Below are 20,215 nucleotides of genomic sequence, written 5' to 3' on the forward strand. Positions count from 1 at the left end.
TCCTGATTGACCTGCTGGTCTCAGTCATGTCAGCACCAGCATTGCCCACACAAACAGGAACGAGATTTTACTCAAGAAGCATTTTATCCAGTTTATTTATCGTGTGATTTATGTAATTATGATTGTTGTTTCTCTGTGTTTTATTACCTTTTCTCTATTTTTTCCTTTTTCCTTTTTCTCAATCTCTTCTTCTCTCTCTCTCTCTCTCTCTCTGCAGCCTGTCTAAGGACTCCGGTCTGACCACCCTGGAGGCCCTGAAGTGTCGCATACGGGATCTGGAGAAACAGCTGTCACGGGGTGACAGATACAAGTGTCTTATCTGCATGGTGAGATTGTCATCCACATTTGCATTTTTTGTGTGTGCGTGTGTGCGTGTGTCTCCCTAGATATAGAAAAAAAAGAGAGAGAGAGTAAATCAGTTATGGACGCCTTGTCAAAGTGTCATGATATTAAGTTATTAAGGAACTGAATATGGTTTTGAATGGTTGACTGAATGACTGATAGGTAAATGACAGATATATACTGCCATCTAGTGTTAACTTTGTGCTCTGCAGTCTCTTGGCTCTGCAAACCACATAATAACCCAATGTTAATATTTTGACTGTCATTCTATTTTTAGTGGGATCAAGTCTTTGATCCCTATAGCTGGTGTTTTGCTGATGGCATTGCAACTTTGTAGCTGCTTTGGTGAAAAAAATAGGCTATTGCATGTCTTTCTGTCACGCTGTGTTAAATGTTGTACTGTAGGTGTAATTTGTAATGTCCGTCTCCCTCTGTAGGACTGCTACACGATACCTCTCACCTCCATCCAGTGCTGGCACGTCCACTGTGAGGAGTGCTGGCTCAGGACTCTGGTAAGTCCCGGGACTGTGCTTAGATGGATGCATTTTATACTGTACGTACATTTGTATTACTGCAAATGGGAATACTGTAGTAACAGGTTTACACATGGAGAGTATAGGCTAGGCAAGGCAAGTTTATTTTATTTATATAGTGCATTTTATACACAGGGACAAGTCATTGTGCTTACATAAACAAAAGCAAGGAATAGTACATAATAGTAGACAAAACAATAAAAATACAATAGTTAAAAAAAACAATAGTTTAAAAAAGTAAAGCACTTCAAATATTAATTAAGACACACAGTGTATCCGATTAAAAGAAAGTGCATTTGATCACATAGCAGAAAGCATCTGACAACATCTGAGAGCTTGCAACAGTGGGAGAATTTTGATGCCATTCGGAAGTTGGGTTCAAAGGTGAGCCATATAGCAGGTAAAGATCATTAGTATAGATAGGGGTGTAGGGATGTAGGGTGGAAGGAATCATTATAATTAGATTAACGTTCATTTGTAATTTATTCGGAAAGCACTTCAACTACATCCACTCTTAGTTTCCCCATGGCTAGATTGATGTACTTAGATAGATATAGATACATATACGTCATTGCCACACCACTGTGTTGGTGGTAATTGTTGACTAGCTACAATAGGTAACGTGAAGTCAGGTAAAGGAAGCATTTATTCTTAGTCTCTGGAATGTTATAAATACACTTCTCCGCTCTGTGTCACTCTTAGGGGGCTAAGAAGCTTTGTCCGCAGTGCAACACCATCACATCACCCGGGGACCTGCGGCGTGTGTATCTGTGAGTGGGATCTAAGGGACAGTTGGCCTCCTTCCCCTGCCACTTCTCCAGTGCTAACCATCGAGGTCTCTACCACTCCTGTAGTAACGGTCAAGGCCTGTACCGCTATTGTGTTGGACGTCAGGCCTGCACCACTCCAGTGTTGACCATTAGGCCTTCACAAGCAGCTCCAGCATTAATTGACAAGGCCTGCAGCACTAGTGTTGACCATCAGGCCTAAACCACTTCAGTGTTGACCATCAGGCCTAAACCACTTCAGTATTGACCATCAGGCCTAAACCTTGAAGGCCCCAACAACTCCGGTGTCCAACTACCAGCCCACCACAGGGTTGACTGACAGAGCCTAAACCACTTCAGTGTTGTCAGGTCTTCATGGCTCCAGTGTTGACCATCAGGCCTGTCGAACCACAGTGAACCGACAGAGCCAATATCACTTCTCCACCTCTTGACTGTCAAGTCTTCATGACTCCAGTGTTGACCATCCGAGCCTCCTGCAACACTAACCAAGGAGGACAGACTAAATAAGGCATTGTGGGAAAGCAGTAATATAGCAATATGGCAGTGCTGCGATGGAGACCTGTTTCATACGTAAGCTTTCACAGGATCAAGACTCTTTTTGCCCCCCTCTGCTTCCACTAACTCTCTACGGTCCGAGTGTCTGAAGACAGACATAGATTGTCAATGGTTAACCCTTGTTGTGACTGACTCAGAAACTCTTAAATGTCTCATATTTTTATCGAGCAAACCAGCTTCAAACTGAGATTACCAGCTATTTTTTGCCGTTCACGTTTTTACCAATTGATAGGTCTGAGAAGCACATGCATTATTATGTGGTGAATGTTTACAAGGATTAATGTATATATGTGTACATATGTATTCATATTCCAGTCTAAAAATAAGCAACATGACAGCTAGGAATCATAATGACTACATTATACTGTAACAGGGGGTGTTTCCTTTGATGTGTTGTTGCCATAACACCAAGAAATAATCATTCCACTTTTGTACACAAAGCATTTAAATATATAGGCCTACATATTCATCATTCCTAACCTTTTGATGTTGGACTTCTTATTTACTTGATAGAATGATGTGAGGGTTTACTCATTATGCAGGTAGATGTCAATCTCAATTTCAGAAAGAGAGAGAGAGGTTCTAGAGGACTTCTTTCTCCTCTGTCAAGATTCATGCATTTAAAATATCTCCTTACAGCAAACAAGACACTTTGCTATCCATATTTCCCAAGTTCTTAGACATATCACACATAACAATCTATTTGTAATTCTAAGGTTTACATAGTTTGCCACTCTTGAATATGTGTCTTTAAACACTGGTCTGTGTTAGAATAAAACAGCAATGGGAACATGTCTTAACCAATGGGGTGTTACATTTTGCGTAGGCTAAGAATCGCCTAACGCTGATTATGACCATGTGTATAGATCTGTCTGTGTGTGTTGCAGGAGTCGGCATTCTGAGGACCTTTCATGTGTCCTTCAAGGCCTCTGGTGTTTTTGTTTGTTTGTCTTTTTCGTATGCTGTGTTCTTTCCACGGGCAAACTCAAAAAAGGGTGTTAATAAAATGTCAAGCCTTATGGAGTGATTTTAAGATGTTTTTCTCTTTAAATGTGATAATATATGAGGAGAATGCTCTAATGTGGTATTTTTAGCAATAGTCAGCTGATGTCAGAATATTGTACTAAAACTATTAAGTATTTCATAGTTTGGAAAAGGAATATTTTAATGTAAATATGTCATCATTTAAATAAGGTAAAAAAAACACACTTGGGAAACAAGACATTTGACAAAGATGTATTTTGTATTTCAAAAATTTTCTGGCTAGTCTCTGAATTAAACAGTTTTGTTGTTAACTGGAAGTGATTTGAAGTGATTACTTATGCATTACGCCTATCACCTTTAGTCCACGCTTGGCTGCACAAACCCGTAGGCACTATAGAGCAGGGGCACAGCAAGGGAATTTTGGACCCTTTGCAAGAATATGTTTCTGGGTCCCATTTATCTGATTCATGCATCCTGCTTGAATTCCTTTGGCCCCTGTTCATTAGAACTGTGGAAAAGAATCATCCATCATAGAATCATCACCTTCTATCACTGCCCTCTATCCATGGCAAAGCTCCCAGCCATCATGTTTGGAGTTGGAGTATCTGTTGATAGAAGTCCCACATATCACGGATATAAAACCATTTCATATATGTTTCAGTCCCTAGCTGTTTCGTCACTTGGAATTATTGATTCAAGGCCTTTCACTGACTACTTTCAGCACGTATCATCCACCTGGAGGATTTGGCTCTCTCTTGGGACGTGAGAGGTCATTGAATCCTGCCATCAGCCATCACTGCCAACAGAGCGGATGTTTGCCCAAGTGCCTTTCCTCTTGAAGTCACATGAGGTGAAGGTTTCCAGACAACAGACAATACGGGCTCATGGAAAAGGAATATGGCTGAGAGCCACATTTTACAGCTTACTTCGCTATTAAATCTCATTCACATCCCAGGGATCTTCAGATTACTCTACAGTTGTCTAATTGTTACGCAACATCTTTCTCTCAGGAGGTGGTGAAACAAGAATACGTCTAAGCACATTATGGAAAACAAGTGTTTGCTTTCAAATTTGAGTTTAATATAACATAGAGTACTATATAGGATGCTTCACTTTATAAAAATACTATATGGTTTTATTTTTTCCCCTTAATTGCTAAATGATATACTATTGTCTCCTGCTCTCTATTTGTTTCTCAGCCTATATAAAAGCATTTGTTGTCCCACTGGATCAACACAGAGGTAACAACACACTTGGCAGTCTGTCAAGTCCTAATCTAAGCCAATGCCAATAATCTTTCAGTTGTAGGTGTGACACGATACTACAAACCTGAGCACACCATTTTGATAGGCTGAGCTGACGAGGGGAGTGCCTAATTATCTTTGGGCGGAGTCAAAGGTGGAGGTGCTGGATTAGAAAGACAGAAACACGGTTCCATTCCAGTCCTCCTTAGACTGTCACCTCCTTCTAAAGCACCTGTTGAAGAAGGTAAGGCCTGTTTTTCTCATGAACGTTTTTCACACCCACATTAACACATGAAGTGATCAAGGAACCTCTGAGTAAAGGCTTTACATTCTATTGCATGTATCTGGCAGTTTATACAGTAGATCTCTAGATATAAATCTCTAGACATATGTAGATGGTGGGAAGGTTTTCCTTCTGCTTCTTTTGTTATTCTTGTGATCTTCTACATTATGTAATACTACATACTGTGTGTCTATTGTAGTATGTGAACTATTATGTCAAACCAGTATATTCAGGTATTTTCTATGATTTTCATGATGAACGATTATAAAATGTGTTGTATTATATCTAGTTTTAGTCAGATTGTACCTACAGTATTTTAGATACCTAAATACCCTCCTAGAATTAAACCTTTTTGAAAACCAATGAATTATGCATTGGTATTCAAAAAGCTCTAATTCTAGGAAGGTATTTAGGTATCTATAATTCTTACACCCTCCCTTACATATTTTACTAAAACATATCTCTTCCTACATTTTGCCTGGCTGATTTTTTGACCAACTTTTTGCCTAAGGGGATGATACGTTTTGATTGACAGAAGAGCAAGAACATCTTCCAGTCATATAGTCTAACATTGTCTTTCAGTACCACTGATACAATCTGAACTTATCACCTCCTTAGACAGCAAGTAGATCAGAAATAAAGTCAGTCACCACCTGACCCTTAAAAGGATAAGCGTGTGTCCGTAATACCCTTCTAACAACAAGGGAATGCAATTAAGGAGCAAGAGTTATCATTCCTAAGAGCCTGAATGACAAGTGTTTGAGAGATGCTCATTTCTTTGCTGGTTGCCCTTGGATACAGTTCCAGACCAACATGTTGTGCTGGAGTAGGCCACAGTACTGCTCAGTGTGGTAAGACATGAGGTCACAGGGTTTTTGATATATCATTAGGCAGAACGCCAGATAATCCTCTTCCCTGGCCTGGCCTGACTTCATTAAGATGCATCTAAGTGCAGATAAATTAACTTGTGCCCCTATAAGGAGGACAAAACATCTTGTCTACCTATAGACCCTTTCAACAAGGTAAACAAAAACAATGCTTGAACGTTCTATTTGGGCCCCAATCTACTTCCTCTGCATTAAGATAACATATGGAATGTTAAAAAGGAAGCCTTGTGGAGCCAACTATGATGCTGATAATGGAACTCTCTTGAAAGGGTCCATAATAGCATCACTTTATATGCTTATACATTGTAAGTGCAGGTGTTTGTGTTATTAGTTCTGTTCAGTTCTGTAAAACAAACCAATTTGTGACGAATGTGACATTGACAAGAGTATTTACAGAGGTTGGCATTCATGGAGTATCTCGTCATTCCCCAAAGACATGTCTTTGTCTCAGATCTTGGGCTCAGGCTGCCCTCCCCATCTTTGGCAAGGTTGTCAGACTCACTAAGAGAAGCTAATTCTAGGGATCATTGGATTACCATCTGAGCTTGAGTCTTGAGGAGGGGCTAGTCAGCAATAGTCTCACTAGCCGGCCATGAAGGTTAGCCACCTAACACACAGAATAACCCTTTCACAGATTGGCTTGCTGCAACAGAGGGGGGGGGGGGGGGGGGTTGTGTGATCCTGACCTAATCTGGATTGAGCATGCAGTGTGTTTTTTGTTGTTAAATCAGCAGTAGAGGTGGTCTTCAGGTTAAACATAGCATTGGAATTCCACAGCATATAATCAAATGATTCCAGTAAACAATTCACATGCAATTACATTATGACCCCCCCCCTTGTCTTCTGTCCTTTGATAGCGTGATGGCAGGACCCAGGCCAGTAGTTCTGAGTGGCCCCTCTGGAGCAGGGAAGAGCACTCTGCTGAAGAGGCTTATGAAGGATTATGAAGGAGTCTTTGGCTTCAGCGTGTCCCGTATGTATGAGTGTGCCAGCCACATGGCATACTTCCTTTTCTCATGCTGTCTGAGTGCAGAACAGACCATTCTTGTCACAGCAATGCACACCTGCTCTGATCTGCTATTCTGATGGGGGCTTTTCTGTACAGATACCACAAGGAATCCCCGTCCTGGTGAAGAAAATGGCAAAGGTATGACCATACACATTAAATAGTGTTAAAAAAAAAATCAGGTTTTCAGAGATGAAATTAGCCAGAAACTAAACAATTTTAGATCACACAGTGAGACTATCCATTGGGATAGCCAATGAAGTTGTTTTGGGGCATCTAATAGTCAAGTCACACAATGACACTCTAGCAACTTGCTGCGTATTTACTTTTTGAAGACAAACATCACAGGTCTTTAAAGCACAGCTCTGCTTAACCCCTCACAACACCAAGAAGCCTCATACCTATCTACCCACTAAATTCCAATCCACTGCTCAATCCCTGCAACCCCTTTTTATATGCTGAAAAGTGCTGTGTTATGTACAGTACACTGTGATACAAAAGCTTCAATACTTCTTACTCCCAAGTGAACTACATCAATGGCTATTCCAAACATTCCTTTATAAAAAAGACAGAGATAAACCTCCTTCTCCCCTTTTGTGCCTTTGTTGTATTTTTCTCCTTAGGCCTGAATAGCCTCCCAATGCTACTGGGGGCTACCTTACTGCCTGTGGCAGACGTCCTATCCTCTGAATCTTCTGAAGGTGTCAAAGTGTCATTCCGATTTTTGTACGCTTAAAAAAAGTCAACAAGTATTGGCTATCATATCATGTATATCCTACATATTGAAGAGAGTATTGGGGGTTACTTTCATCTACCTTTCTAAATTTCCTAGACACGCTTGAAATATAATCAGTCAAAGGACGTTTGCACTTTGGAGTAAAAAGCTTTTGAAAATAGCCCCCTACATCCCTTAGACTAGTCTGATCCTTCTCCACAACCTTCTCAAACAGGGCTAGTTCCACAGAGTATCTTTGGTTCCTCAGCTCCGGTTAAGGAACCACTGATATTCAGGCCACCATTAGCATGACATGACACTTTAAAGATAGAATATTCTGGGTTCATTAATAACATTAATAATGATGATGTCATTCTGTGAGAATATTGAGTGCAGACATTGTTTACCAATATTCTTGTGCTTATTTGTTGTGTATTTTAGGCCGTTTTTGTGCATTTGTTCAGGGCGAGAAAATGTAAACACACATAATAAGAGCCCCATAAGAGACATGCACAGGAATGTTACTAAACATTGTTCTCTCATCTCATGCCTCTTTAATGATTATTTATATTATCTCATGTAATTGCTTGATTGTTTATATAATCCATTGCTACATATTAATTCATTTTTGATAATGTTTTACCATTTTCAAAGAGCATTCTGAACGCAGAACGTTTTCTTCAAATGTTAATATTTTATAAATGTCATGCTAATGAGTATATTTTATATTTCAGCCCCTGCCGATACTTCATGTTGCCATGTCTGTGACCTGCTTATCTTGTACTGTCTGCAGAATTCCCTGTACTGTAGTAAATCCCTCTCTGTGTCCTGACTGATGTTGTGGACAAGTAAGACAATTCTGCGTGGTATGGACACTGCAACATAATTATTCAGAAAAAAATAAGAATCTGTAATTTTGCTGTTATGATGAAGTTCAAGGGAGTTCAAGTTTTTCAAATAATGAAAGGACACAATGTCACTCTATCCTATCTGATTATTATATTACTAAATTTATAGCAACTATAAAAGAAAAAATACATATCACAAAAACTTTATAGTGACTTATGATTTTCTCACCAGAAGACTAATTGGCAGTCTTTTGTAAGTATGGTAACCGTATCCAAAAAGGATCTGGCACAGTTTTGCAAATTCCAAACACTGTGCCAGAAAAAACTGTTTTTGTCTTCATGTTTCAAACTGCCTCGTTTGAACACATTCACACAGATATTGCAGTGACCACAGTTTTTCAGTGAAAGACCTGGTGATAGTGCTGTTGTGTAGCAGTAAGTAAAAATCTTTCAGCTTGTCTCTGAGGAAAATAAGTGTTTCCACTCACCTTCCCCATCTCTGACTGAGTTCCCCCCAAACAAGGGTCTGTTCTGTAAGTAACCTATCCTCTGTTTCTCATTTCCCCAAAAGATTACCACTTTACCACCAGGGAGAAGATGCAGGAGGGCATCGATAATGGAGACTTCATTGAGAATGCTGAATTCTCAGGGAACATGTACGGAACAAGGTAATGCCTGTCTAACCTGACACACCACGTGCCATCCTTGGCAACTTTGTGTCTTCATTAGCTTGGTGACAAACTTGTCTCCATGGTTAAAGGAGGTGACAGGTAAAGCTCTGGCAGACATTCAGAGCAGGCATCTCATTGTAAGCTAAAGTCCATTGTGCAAAGGTGCAATGTGTTCAGGATCTGCCAATCCTATTTATAGTAGAGATACAGCTGCTCACAGGTTGTTGAAGGATGTGTTTTCCTTGGGTTTTGTCCCAAAGTACATATTATAAACTATGAATATATTTTTTTGCTAAATAATGTGTTTACATATTAATTTAAACAAGTATGCATTAGTTCCTAATGTGTTGATTTGGCCTATGACTCCACAGTAAGTCTGCTATTGAGGATGTCCAGGCGCAGAACCTCATCTGCATTCTCGATGTTGACATCCAAGGAGTGAAAAACATCAAGGAGACTGACCTCAACCCCATCTACATCTCTATCCAGCCCCCCTCAATGGAGATCCTGGTAAGGTGTCGCTACTGGGGCAAGGCAGATAACACCTGTGAAGAGATTCCTGCTATGCTGTTCCTGACGCATCACGGTAAACTACCGCATCTTAACTCTGCTTCTGCTTCTGCTTCTTCTTCTTCTTCTTCTTCAGGAAAAGCGTCTGAGAGACAGACAGACTGAGACAGATGACAGTTTAGAGAAGCGTTTGGACGCTGCAAGGACAGACATGGAGCTCAGTAAGTCCAAAAACATCCATACAAAATCTTTTGTTTTAAATTCCTGGTCTACAATCAGAACCAGAACAAAACCGACTAAAAACCTGTATCTTATTTCACCTTTTTAATCACTAGGTAAGGAACCTGGATTGTTTGACCTGGTCATCGTTAATGATGACTTAGAGGAAGCATATGAAAAGCTGAAAAGTGTTCTTATGGAGGTAAGCTCATGTAGATGTTATGTAAGGGATAATATATACAATACTGTACGTTCCAAATTATTATGCAAATTACATTTTTCTCAGATTTCCCAAAATAGTTGATGCGGTAACACTTAATCCTGGTGCCCCTTCAAACATGCTCGCAAGCTGGCGTGCGCAAATGCCTTTGGGGGCAGCCGTGGCCTACTGGTTAGCATTTCGGACTTGTAACCGGAGGGTTGCCTGTTCGAACCCTGACCAGTAGGCATGGCCGAAGTGCCCTTGAGCAAGGCGCCTAACCCCTAACTGCTCCCCGAGCGCCGCTGTTGTTGCAGGCAGCTCACTGCGCCGGGATTAGTGTGTGCTTCACCTCACTGCGTGTTCACTGTGTGCTGAGTGTGTTTCACTAATTCACGGATTGGGATAAATGCAGAGACCAAATTTCCCTCACGGGATCAAAAGAGTATATATACTTATATATACTTTACTTGACAGTATCGACATAAGAGTGACATGACACTGTCATGAACACATGACACTGTCATGACACATGAACCCTAACCCTAACCCTAACACCTCACCCTAATTGTAACCTCTAACCCTAACACTAACCCTAACCCTAACTTGTTATGACAAAAAACAAATGTCACTTACTGTAATAACAGAAGCGTTATGTCATAAACGTTTATGACTTGTCTATGATGTCATGTCACTCTTATGTCGATACTGTCAGTGTAACCATTGATGCAAATGACAGTCAGTATAATTTTCAAGTCATCAACCATCAACCGTACAGTATAATTCAAATTTTAATGAACAAACCTCCCAATGATAACAGTATTTTTTTCAAAAATAAAAAACTCAAAATGCACTGTTCCAAATTATTATGCACAACAGAGTTTCAAGACATTTTATAGGTTGTAAAGAACTAAACATGGTCATTTTGTTGAATTTGCAGCATTAGGAGGTCATATAAATTAAATCAAAAGTTATTTCAATCAAAAACATCTTAACAGGCCAAGTTACATTAGAAGGGGGTCACTTGCGCTTCAGCCTGGTTGGTGCTCACGGAACATGATGCAGAAGTCAAAAAGGGAGATCCAAGGTCTAACAAGAGCCAAGGAGCAGGACCGGAGCACTCAATGCACGAATAAAAACACTTTAAGCATTGAGTGCTCCGGTCCTGCTCCTTGGCTCTTGTTAGACCTTGGATCTCCCTTTTTGAGGCCAAGTTACATGTTAACATAGGACCCCTTCATTGATATCACCTTTACAATTCTTGCATCCACTGAACGTGTGAGTTCTTGGAGAGTTTCTGCTTTAATGTATTTGCAGGATGTCAGAATAGTCTCCCAGGGCTGGATGGGAGACTATTCTGGATGTGAACTGCCTTCCACCCTCATAGATCTTTTGCTTGACAATGCTCCAAAGGTTCTCAATAGGGTTGAGGTCAGGGGAAGATGGGGGCCACACCATGAGTTTCTCTCCTTTTATGTCCATAGCAGCATAAAAATGATTTTGCTATGGTTCTTCTTTTTGTACCACGGAAGGAAGTGATCAGTCAGAAACTCTACATACTTTGCCGAGGTCATTTTCACACCGTCAGGGACCCTAAAGGCTCCTACCAGCTCTCTCCCCATGATTCTGGCCCAAAAATATGACTCATTGCTGACGTCTCAGCCTTGTTGGGAAATGGTGGCCATTCACCAACCATCCATTACTCCATCCATCTGGACCATCTAGGGCTGCATGGCACTCATCCGTAAACAAAACTTTTTGAAAATTAGTCTTCATGTATTCCTGAGCCCACTGCAACCGTTTCTGCTTATGAGCATTGTTTAGGGGTGGCAGAATAGCAACTTCTTGAGGATCCTACACCATGAGGTTTGCGGGACTCCAGAGGTACCAGCAGCTTCAACGTTTGCTGCTTTGCAATGGCATTTTATCAGCTGCTCTCTTAATCCTAACAATTTGTCTGGCAGAAACCTTCCTTATTATGTCTTTGTCTGCACAAACCTGCCTGTGCTCTAAATCAGCGACAAATTTCTTCACAGTACGATGATCACACATAGGTTTTCAGGAAATATCCAATGTTTTCATACCTTGTCCAAGGTAGTGCACAACTTCATGCTTTCCAGCAGCAGAGAGATCCTTTTTCTTTCCCTTATTGCTTGAAACCTGTGGCATGCTTAATAATGAGGAACATCACTCTTAAGTAGTTTTCCTTTGATTGGGCTCACCTGGCAAACTAATTATCACAGGTGTCTGATTGATTTCAATGATACAAAGAGCCCTGAGACACAATACCATCCATGAGTTTAATTGAAAAACAAAAAAATAAATGTTTAATTGTACACTTAAATCCAATTTGCATAAAATTTGGAACACGGTGTAAAATGACAGTCATTTATGCGGAAAATAAGTCCCAACAGGGCGAACCTGACTCCGACGCACCAGCTGAGCTTTGCTCTGAAGGGACTTATTTTCCCGATAATGGCCCGCATTCTATGCATTATCCCGTTTATCATACGGCTACTTGCCAAAACGAAAAAATAAACTCTAAAATAGTTCACAACACACAGTGAACTTGAATCAAACATTCTTTAGAACACAGCTTATCAACCATCTGCTTTCACTTTTGAATGTTCCATCTACCATCTATATTGGTAAGTTTACCTTGCCATGTGACATCACATGCAATGCTAATGAACACAATGTCCTCTCTGTCCCAACAGGAGATACAGAAGGTACAGGATTCCAAGGAGGATTCCAAGGAGTAATCAATGTTTATTTAACATTTGCTTTTCTGTCTCATGTAGTCACATAGATGATGTTTAAGATTTTTCTTTTATAAAATGTCTTTCTTGGATAATGCATTGGTATTGGTAATGATTGGTATACAAGTTCTAATTCTAGGAGGCTATTTGGGTATCTAAAACTCTTATGACCTCCCTCACATGTTTTACTAAAACATATCCCTTCTTACATTCTGCCTGATTGATTTTTGCTTCTTGATATATCATTAGGCAGAACACCAGATAATCCTCTTCCCTCTCTTGGCCCGACTTCATTAAGATGCATCTAAGTGCAGATAAATTAACTCGTGCCAATATAGGGAGGACAAAAACATCCTGTCTACCTAAGAATAGCATCACTTTGTATATATATATATATATATATATATATATATATATATATATATATATATATATATATATATATTATATTGTATGTGTGGGTGTTTGTGTTATTATTTCTGTAGTTCAGTTCTGTAAAACAAACCAATTTGTGCCAATTTGTGACCAATGTGACATTGACAAGAGTATTTACAGAGGTTGGCATTCATGGAGCACCTCTTCATTCCCCAAAGACACGTCTTTGTCTCAGATCTTGGGCTCAGGCTGCCCTCCCCATCTTTGGCAAGGTTGTCAGACTCACTAAGAGAAGTTAATTCTGGAGATCATTGGATTACCATCTGAGTTTGAGTCTTGAGGAGCACTACTGTAAATGACCTGTAAATGACCTGTAAATGACCTTGAGATTATGACACATTCCCTGTAGTACCCACCAACGTAATAACTTCCCGTCAACGTAATAATTTCCCACCAACGTAAAAAAAAAACAATAACTATTACGTTTGCAGGATGTTATTACATTGGTGAGAAGTTAAAAAAGTTATTACATTAACACCAATGTAATAAATAACTGATTTAGTGAAATTGTATCTGTTTTATCAATTGTCATCTAAACCAATGTCATGACCATAAAGCTTTACTAAAAGCCAAACAAATCTACATGGACAGGTCCCTGACTCTTAATGCTAAGTAGCATTCATTGTGTTTTTGCCTTCTCTTACCAGAGACCATAAACACATAGTTAAACAACTGTATCGGGGGCCAGGCAGTATGCTGTATAGGCATTCATTTTCTTTCTACCTTTAGTCATTTTCATCACCTTTGTGTTTTCCACCTTCTTTTACTAGGGCCAAGCAGTAAAGCTCCAGTGTTTTTACCCTTCTAACTTATGTTTTGTTGTTATGACATGTCATTGTTTCGTTTTGGTAACGCTTTAGAATAACATGTGCTTATTAGGTATAAACAGTGCATAATAAGCAGTTAACAATTCATTACCACTGTAACAGTTAGTTAACTGTTGTTATCCTTTTTTAACATTAACTAACTGTTAACATGCAGCTTGACATGCAACCTTTTAAGTTACTTACAAGCATATTTGTTAACAGTTGTAAGATAATGGATGACACGGTGGTCTGTTCACAGAAATTAAAGGAGAATTCCGGTGTGATATTGACCTAACGTGTGTTGAAACATGATACCGAGTGTGAACGTATGTCTCATAGCCCATCTCGGCTTGTCCCCTGCACTCCAAAATCTGGCGCTAGTTAGCCGATGCTACCAACAGCTTTTTCAATGGTGGTGCTTCGGCATCGGGCTAGCCATGCAAATAAATCACTGTTTTACACCATTTACGAGGCTCAATGTATCTCCACACTTCATTGGTAAACTTCCGAGGGCCCTGACATTTAAAACGAGACATTGAGAACTTTGAAAAAGCACTGGTAGTTTACTTACAAGACGATTTATACAGACAGTATCTTCACAAAGTTTAGCGTTTGCAGCCATCTTGAATTTAGTCACGATAAGTCTAGCGACGAGTAAGAATGAACAGGTATGATAAGGGATCAGATTCCAAAAATAATTCTGTGGAAATGCATGGATTCCAGTTTCTTCCAGTAGCAGCAAGATAGATAGATAGATACAGTATATATATAGAGATAGAAGGTTGGGCTTGTGGAACTATAGGCTACATGGTCCTCGCTTTAGATTGGGGGGCTGCAAAATGTACTACAAATAGGTAAGAAAGGTCTTATAAGCGTATTAGTTATCCACCTCTTTGTCTTATACACCATTAACAAGCATTAACAAGCTGCTTGTTATCACCTAGAACTGTTAACAAATATGCTTATAAGTAACTTCAAAGGCTGCTTATTAACACTTACAAGCTGCATGTTAACAGTTAGTTAATGTTATTAAAGGATATTATCACCCGGAGAGAAGAAATAGGGAGGGGAAGTAATCTCATCGCCATCTAGTGGTTGCGTTCCTAGAGTTTCGCGGAGTGGATGGGATTTTTATTTTTGAAAAAATATATCTCGGTGCACATTGGGATCTTAATTTAATGCCTTCCATATGTTAGGCACTGGGGTCACCTCTATTGCTTCAAGAGGTCATACCTTATTTTTAGGATCAGTTGAATTGTTTTGAGTTTTTGTCATAATATGGTGATAACGAACTACAGTTGCATGTGACGTCACAGGTTAGGGCGCTTAATCTCTTTTTACTGATCAATACGGCAATTTGCTTAACTGGCTTAACATATTTTTGTATTAACGGGACGTGATGTAAACCGCGTGGTGATAACCTTTATGTCTGGATAACTGGTGTTCTACTCACATGAAGAGCTGGCAGTAAGTGTTAAGTGTCAATGCTAACCAGGCTAATAAACAAACCATGCTACTGTGAGTAACGTCGAAGGGTAAAGTCACGTGACTTCTTTTGTAGATCGTTTATGAAACAAAAGGAGCAATTTCGATTTTTTTAAATAAGGCAAAATATGGTCTGACATTTTCACAGTTAGAAGATTATTACTGTAGGCCTATAGACACTGAAAAATATTTTTGGTGGATAACATCGCTGATTTGGCTTCACAATATTTTTTTTTAAAATAGGTCTATGGGACTTAACATTGAAGCTGCTCTTCGATAGGAACGCAACCACTTGGGGCGCTGGTTTTCACTTTCCCTCCCTATACTCTTTTCTGATTGGCTGGAGGGGTGGCTTTTAATTCTGAATAACGGGACACCTATGAAGTAGATCTGGTAAAAAAAAGTTTAATCGCCGTTCCATATCAATGCTTATGAATGCTAACTATAACAACGATAGTAGGACGACGGTTGAGCCTGGAGGCAGGCTTCACAACAATGGAATCAACTGTAAACAAGCTAACTTGTACAACAAGCAAAGTTGTACAACAAGCAAAACTAGTAAGCTTCTTTTTAAACGGAACCGCGTGTTTCCTTTGCTTTACAGTGGCAACCATGTGAAAAGCGGGATAACGGCCTTCGAGGTGTGTCCAGTTAGTTACTCCCGGGCGGAGGCCGCTGCTCGTTGGGGAGTTCTTTGCCCCTCGCCCTCGTCCATTAATTCCGTATAACAGGACACCTCGGCGGCCGTTATCCCTTACATAACAGTTAACTAACTGTTAGTAATGAATTGTTAACTGCTTATTATGCACTGTTAATACCTAATAAGCACATGTCATTCTAAAGCGTTACCTTTGTTTTTTCTTGAGGTCCTCTTGCAGACATTTTTCTAATACAAATTTAAAGCAGCACTAAAGAAGATTTGCTCTCAGGGTCCCCTTACAGTTGAGAAGCACAATAATACACTAGATGTACTGCACAGCAGTAGGCTACAGAATATGACCACCACTCAGTTCTACACATTCTCTCCGCAAAAATAAATCACGCTTGTCAATTTGTCTTCATCTCCTACTCCATACCCTACTCTTGCAACTCAAGCTATATGTATGTAAGTGTGTGTGTGTTTGCTTTCAGGTGTTCATGTGTGTGTTTGTGTGTTTGTGTGCCAGTTAATGTCTCTCTGTGTGTGTAAGTCCTGCCTTTTATCACAGTACATTTCACCATCTCAATTAAATCTCATGACTAAATCATGCTCTCATTTTGCAAGATTGTGCACTGAATGTAGAAAATATAAAATATTTAGTAAAATGAGCACCCTATGTAGTAAAACGAGTGCACAATGTAGTAAAATGAGTACATAATTCAGTAAAACGAACATATATATAGTCTGGGAATACCCTTACGACCTTTCGTCAGATTTGGGATTTGCTCTGAAGGTCATTTGAAGAGGCCATTGAAGCCCATTTCCAATGTCCCTAAAATGCGGGCGCGCAAATACAATCGCTAATCCAGCATGGACGTGCATTTCTTTGGAATTTAGTAAACAACTGCATTTAAAAGATTGCTACACATTTAAAATGATTTGGTTCGGAAAGAGTTTAATGTACCAATTTACGTTTAATTTTACTTCTAGTTACGCCCGTGCTGGAAGTCGTAGGTCAATGAACCTTTTCCAGACCCACTCCCAATTCTACAGTTGTGACGGTCTGGGTGTTCCCTGGCTATATATTATCTTGATACACAAAAACAATCTTGCGACATCTCCTGGAGGTTTTCATTGCAAGATATTGTATTGAGAAAAACATACACTCATTTTACTAAATCATGTGCTCACTTTACTAAATTCTGTGCTTGTTTTACTAGATTTTGGACACAATTTTGTGTATTGTGCTCTCGTTTAATTACATAGTGTGCTCTTTCTAATAAATTGTGCTCTCATTTTACTTAAAAGTGCACTCATTTTAGTAAGTAGTACGCTCATTTGACTAAATTGTGCACTCATTTAATTTTTCAAACATTAAAATGAGAATGTGATGTAGTAAAATGAGAGTGCAATTTAGCAAATGAGCCCAAAATGTAGTAAAATAAACACACTGTTTAGTAAAACAAGCACATGATTTTTCTAAATTGAGTGCACAATCTAGGAAAATGAGAGCACAATTTAGTAAAACGAGTGTACAATTTAGTAAAATGAGCACACACTTTAGTAAAGTGAGGGCACATTCCCTCCATATACACAAACAAATATGTATATATCATACCTTTTTTCAAGACTAGGCCTACTATGTTAAAAAATAAATTGTTTGGTAACATTTTACTTGACAGTATCGACATAAGAGTGACATGACACTGTCATGAACACATGACACTGTCATTACACATGAAACCTTACCCTAACCCTAATCCTAACCTCTAACTCTAAACCTAACCTGTAACTTGTTATGACAAAAACTGAATGTCACTTAATAACAGAAGTGTAATGTCATAAACTTTTATGACTTGTTTATGACACATTCATGACAGGGTGACCACTGTCAAGTAAAGTGTAACCAATTGTTCTCATGTCATTTTACACCTATTTAGTTGAGGCGTCCATTGTAATGGATATTAAAAAAATAATAATAAGGACATGATTTAGCAAAAAAAATATGTGTTCCCCTTTATTTCTACATTGGAGAGGAGTAAAAATCAGCTGGATAATGTTTTTTGCTCAACAAAGAAAAATCAGGTCTGACGGGGTTAAGGTAGGTTACACTTCCTTTGTTTAGCCGCACGCTAAAGTTCAGTTAAGGTACTCTGCCTTCGTTTAGCCACGGATCACAAGGATCACATCACGTTATGCAGTCAGCTTAAGACGGCTGCAGGCGGCTACATCAATTCGAATCCCCCTATTGTTTTTATTTTCGCATAAAGTTGATTGGTCACTCAGTGCCAGGTGTCAAATGACAGCCCGGAGCTGCCCAGTAGTTGCAGGAGTGTGTGGACTTTTAATGCCACGACACACCTCCCATGAGCCTAGTCTAATCACACATTGGCAAAGCTCAAAAACGGTTCACAATTAAAAAAATCCTACCTTTTTCTGTAACCCGATCATCCATTGCATCCTTTTTTAGGCAAGACTCATTCAATTCAATCGATGCAAAGCGTCGATTTTCTCAGTGTTATGTCAAAACAATTAGGCTAATCTATCAACTGTACATGTGGAGCATCATGTAACCCTTAATTAACCTGTTCAAATCACGCTGAAAGACCGGGCTGCACGAAACTTGATGGGCATGTATCCCCACAAACATGACACAGACACATTGATTTCCGTTTTGATCTGAGGAGGGTAGGCCAGACACAGTTTTCTGTGAATATCTTGAGAATCGTAGGGCCTAGGATGACCAACCTTTTTTCATATGTTGGTCTCAAGGGGCCATGTCAACACCACACATCTACACATTTGAGGTGTAGCGCCACCTAGTTAGAGATCAAAAGGCAAAAACGAGGCGTTGTAATCGCAGGTATCTTTGGCGGACATGTTCAAAACTGCACAATATTTGAAGTGTAGGATCATTATGAAACCCTCTGAATGCATGCCAAGTTTCGTGGAATTCCGTTTGTGGGGAGCCATACAATAAATAAACATATGTGTAGATTTAGTGATGGTACCAATTGTCCTGTAGATGGCCGGACACCGTTTTCTGTGAATATCTCGAGGACCATAGGGCCTAAGATGACCAAATTATTTTGGTACGTTGGTCTCCTGGGGCCATGTCAACACATCCCATATCCACTCATTTGAGATGTAGCTCCACCTAGTTTGAAATGAAAAGGCAAAAACGAAGCGTTGTAATCGCAGGTATCTTTGGCTGACAGATTAAGAACTGCACGAAATTTGTGTGTAGGATCATTATGAAACCCTCTGAATGCATGCCAAGTTTCATGTAATACCATTCATGAGGGGTTATATGAGCTGCACACACTCACACACATAAACACACACACGCATGCACGAATGCACGCACGCATGCACATGCACACCTATGCACACACGTCCACACACACACACACACACATTAACACACCCACACGCACACACACATAAAAACACACACACATGCAGGCAAGCAGGCACACACACACACACACACAGGAAGTAGACATACACACACACACTATTACCCACCCACACACACTCACAAGCAAACACAAACAGATAAGCACACATATACACAAAAACAAACACACACTATGCACACACTCATTTACATACACAAAAGTTGCAAGAGTAGGGGATGGAGTAGGAGATGGATGCAAAATGACAAGAATTATTTATTTTTGCGGAGAAAATGTGCAGGACTGATTAGCTTGCGGTCATATTTCGTACCGATTTGCGGTACATCTAGTTGGTTCATGACATTAGTGGGAAATGATTATATTGTCAGGATTATTATGTTTTAAAAATGCAGATTTGTATTACGTTGGTGGTTTATTATGTTGGTGAGAAGTAATTACATTGGTGGGTGCTACATAACCATTCATCATCTGTCCTTTGATAACGTGATGCTATACTATATTAAGCAATACTGTAAATGACCTTGAGATTATGTCACCCCCCCCCCCCCCCCTTGTCTTCTGTCCTTTGATAGCGTGATGGCAGGACCCAGGCCAGTAGTTCTGAGTGGCCCCTCTGGAGCAGGGAAGAGCACTCTGCTGAAGAGGCTTATGAAGAATTATGAAGGAGTCTTTGGCTTCAGCGTGTCCCGTATGTATGAGTGTGCCAGCCACATGGCATACTTCCTTTTCTCATGCTGTCTGAGTGCAGAACAGACCATTCTTGTCACAGCAATGCACACCTGCTCTGATCTGCTATTCTGATGGGGGTTTTTCTGTACAGATACCACAAGGAATCCCCGTCCTGGTGAAGAAGATGGCAAAGGTATGACCATACACATCAAATCATA

General features: G+C 39.8%; 2 protein-coding genes across 2 annotated transcripts in view; both read left to right on the forward strand.

Annotated features, from left to right (window-relative positions):
* rnf220b (ring finger protein 220b) overlaps window positions 1-3,425 on the forward strand; it is a 45,259-nt gene extending 41,834 nt beyond the window's left edge. Inside the window, exons 13-15 of the mRNA XM_042057704.1 lie at window positions 218-326; window positions 780-854; window positions 1,578-3,425. Coding sequence (XP_041913638.1) covers window positions 218-326; window positions 780-854; window positions 1,578-1,649 — 256 coding nt within the window. The 3' untranslated portion in view covers window positions 1,650-3,425. The remainder of the gene's footprint in view (window positions 1-217; window positions 327-779; window positions 855-1,577) is intronic.
* Window positions 3,426-3,433: 8 nt separating this feature from the next.
* Window positions 3,434-20,215, forward strand: part of guk1b (guanylate kinase 1b) — a 45,364-nt gene continuing 28,582 nt past the window's right edge. The window contains exons 1-11 of the mRNA XM_042057642.1: window positions 3,434-4,690; window positions 6,474-6,589; window positions 6,722-6,763; window positions 7,246-7,323; window positions 8,757-8,853; window positions 9,228-9,366; window positions 9,503-9,587; window positions 9,702-9,787; window positions 12,502-12,542; window positions 19,901-20,016; window positions 20,149-20,190. Coding sequence (XP_041913576.1) covers window positions 6,478-6,589; window positions 6,722-6,763; window positions 7,246-7,323; window positions 8,757-8,853; window positions 9,228-9,366; window positions 9,503-9,587; window positions 9,702-9,787; window positions 12,502-12,542; window positions 19,901-20,016; window positions 20,149-20,190 — 838 coding nt within the window. The 5' untranslated portion in view covers window positions 3,434-4,690; window positions 6,474-6,477. The remainder of the gene's footprint in view (window positions 4,691-6,473; window positions 6,590-6,721; window positions 6,764-7,245; window positions 7,324-8,756; window positions 8,854-9,227; window positions 9,367-9,502; window positions 9,588-9,701; window positions 9,788-12,501; window positions 12,543-19,900; window positions 20,017-20,148; window positions 20,191-20,215) is intronic.

The sequence above is a fragment of the Alosa sapidissima genome, chromosome 12 (assembly GCF_018492685.1).
Source record: "Alosa sapidissima isolate fAloSap1 chromosome 12, fAloSap1.pri, whole genome shotgun sequence".
Classification (NCBI taxonomy): Eukaryota; Metazoa; Chordata; class Actinopteri; order Clupeiformes; family Clupeidae; genus Alosa; species Alosa sapidissima.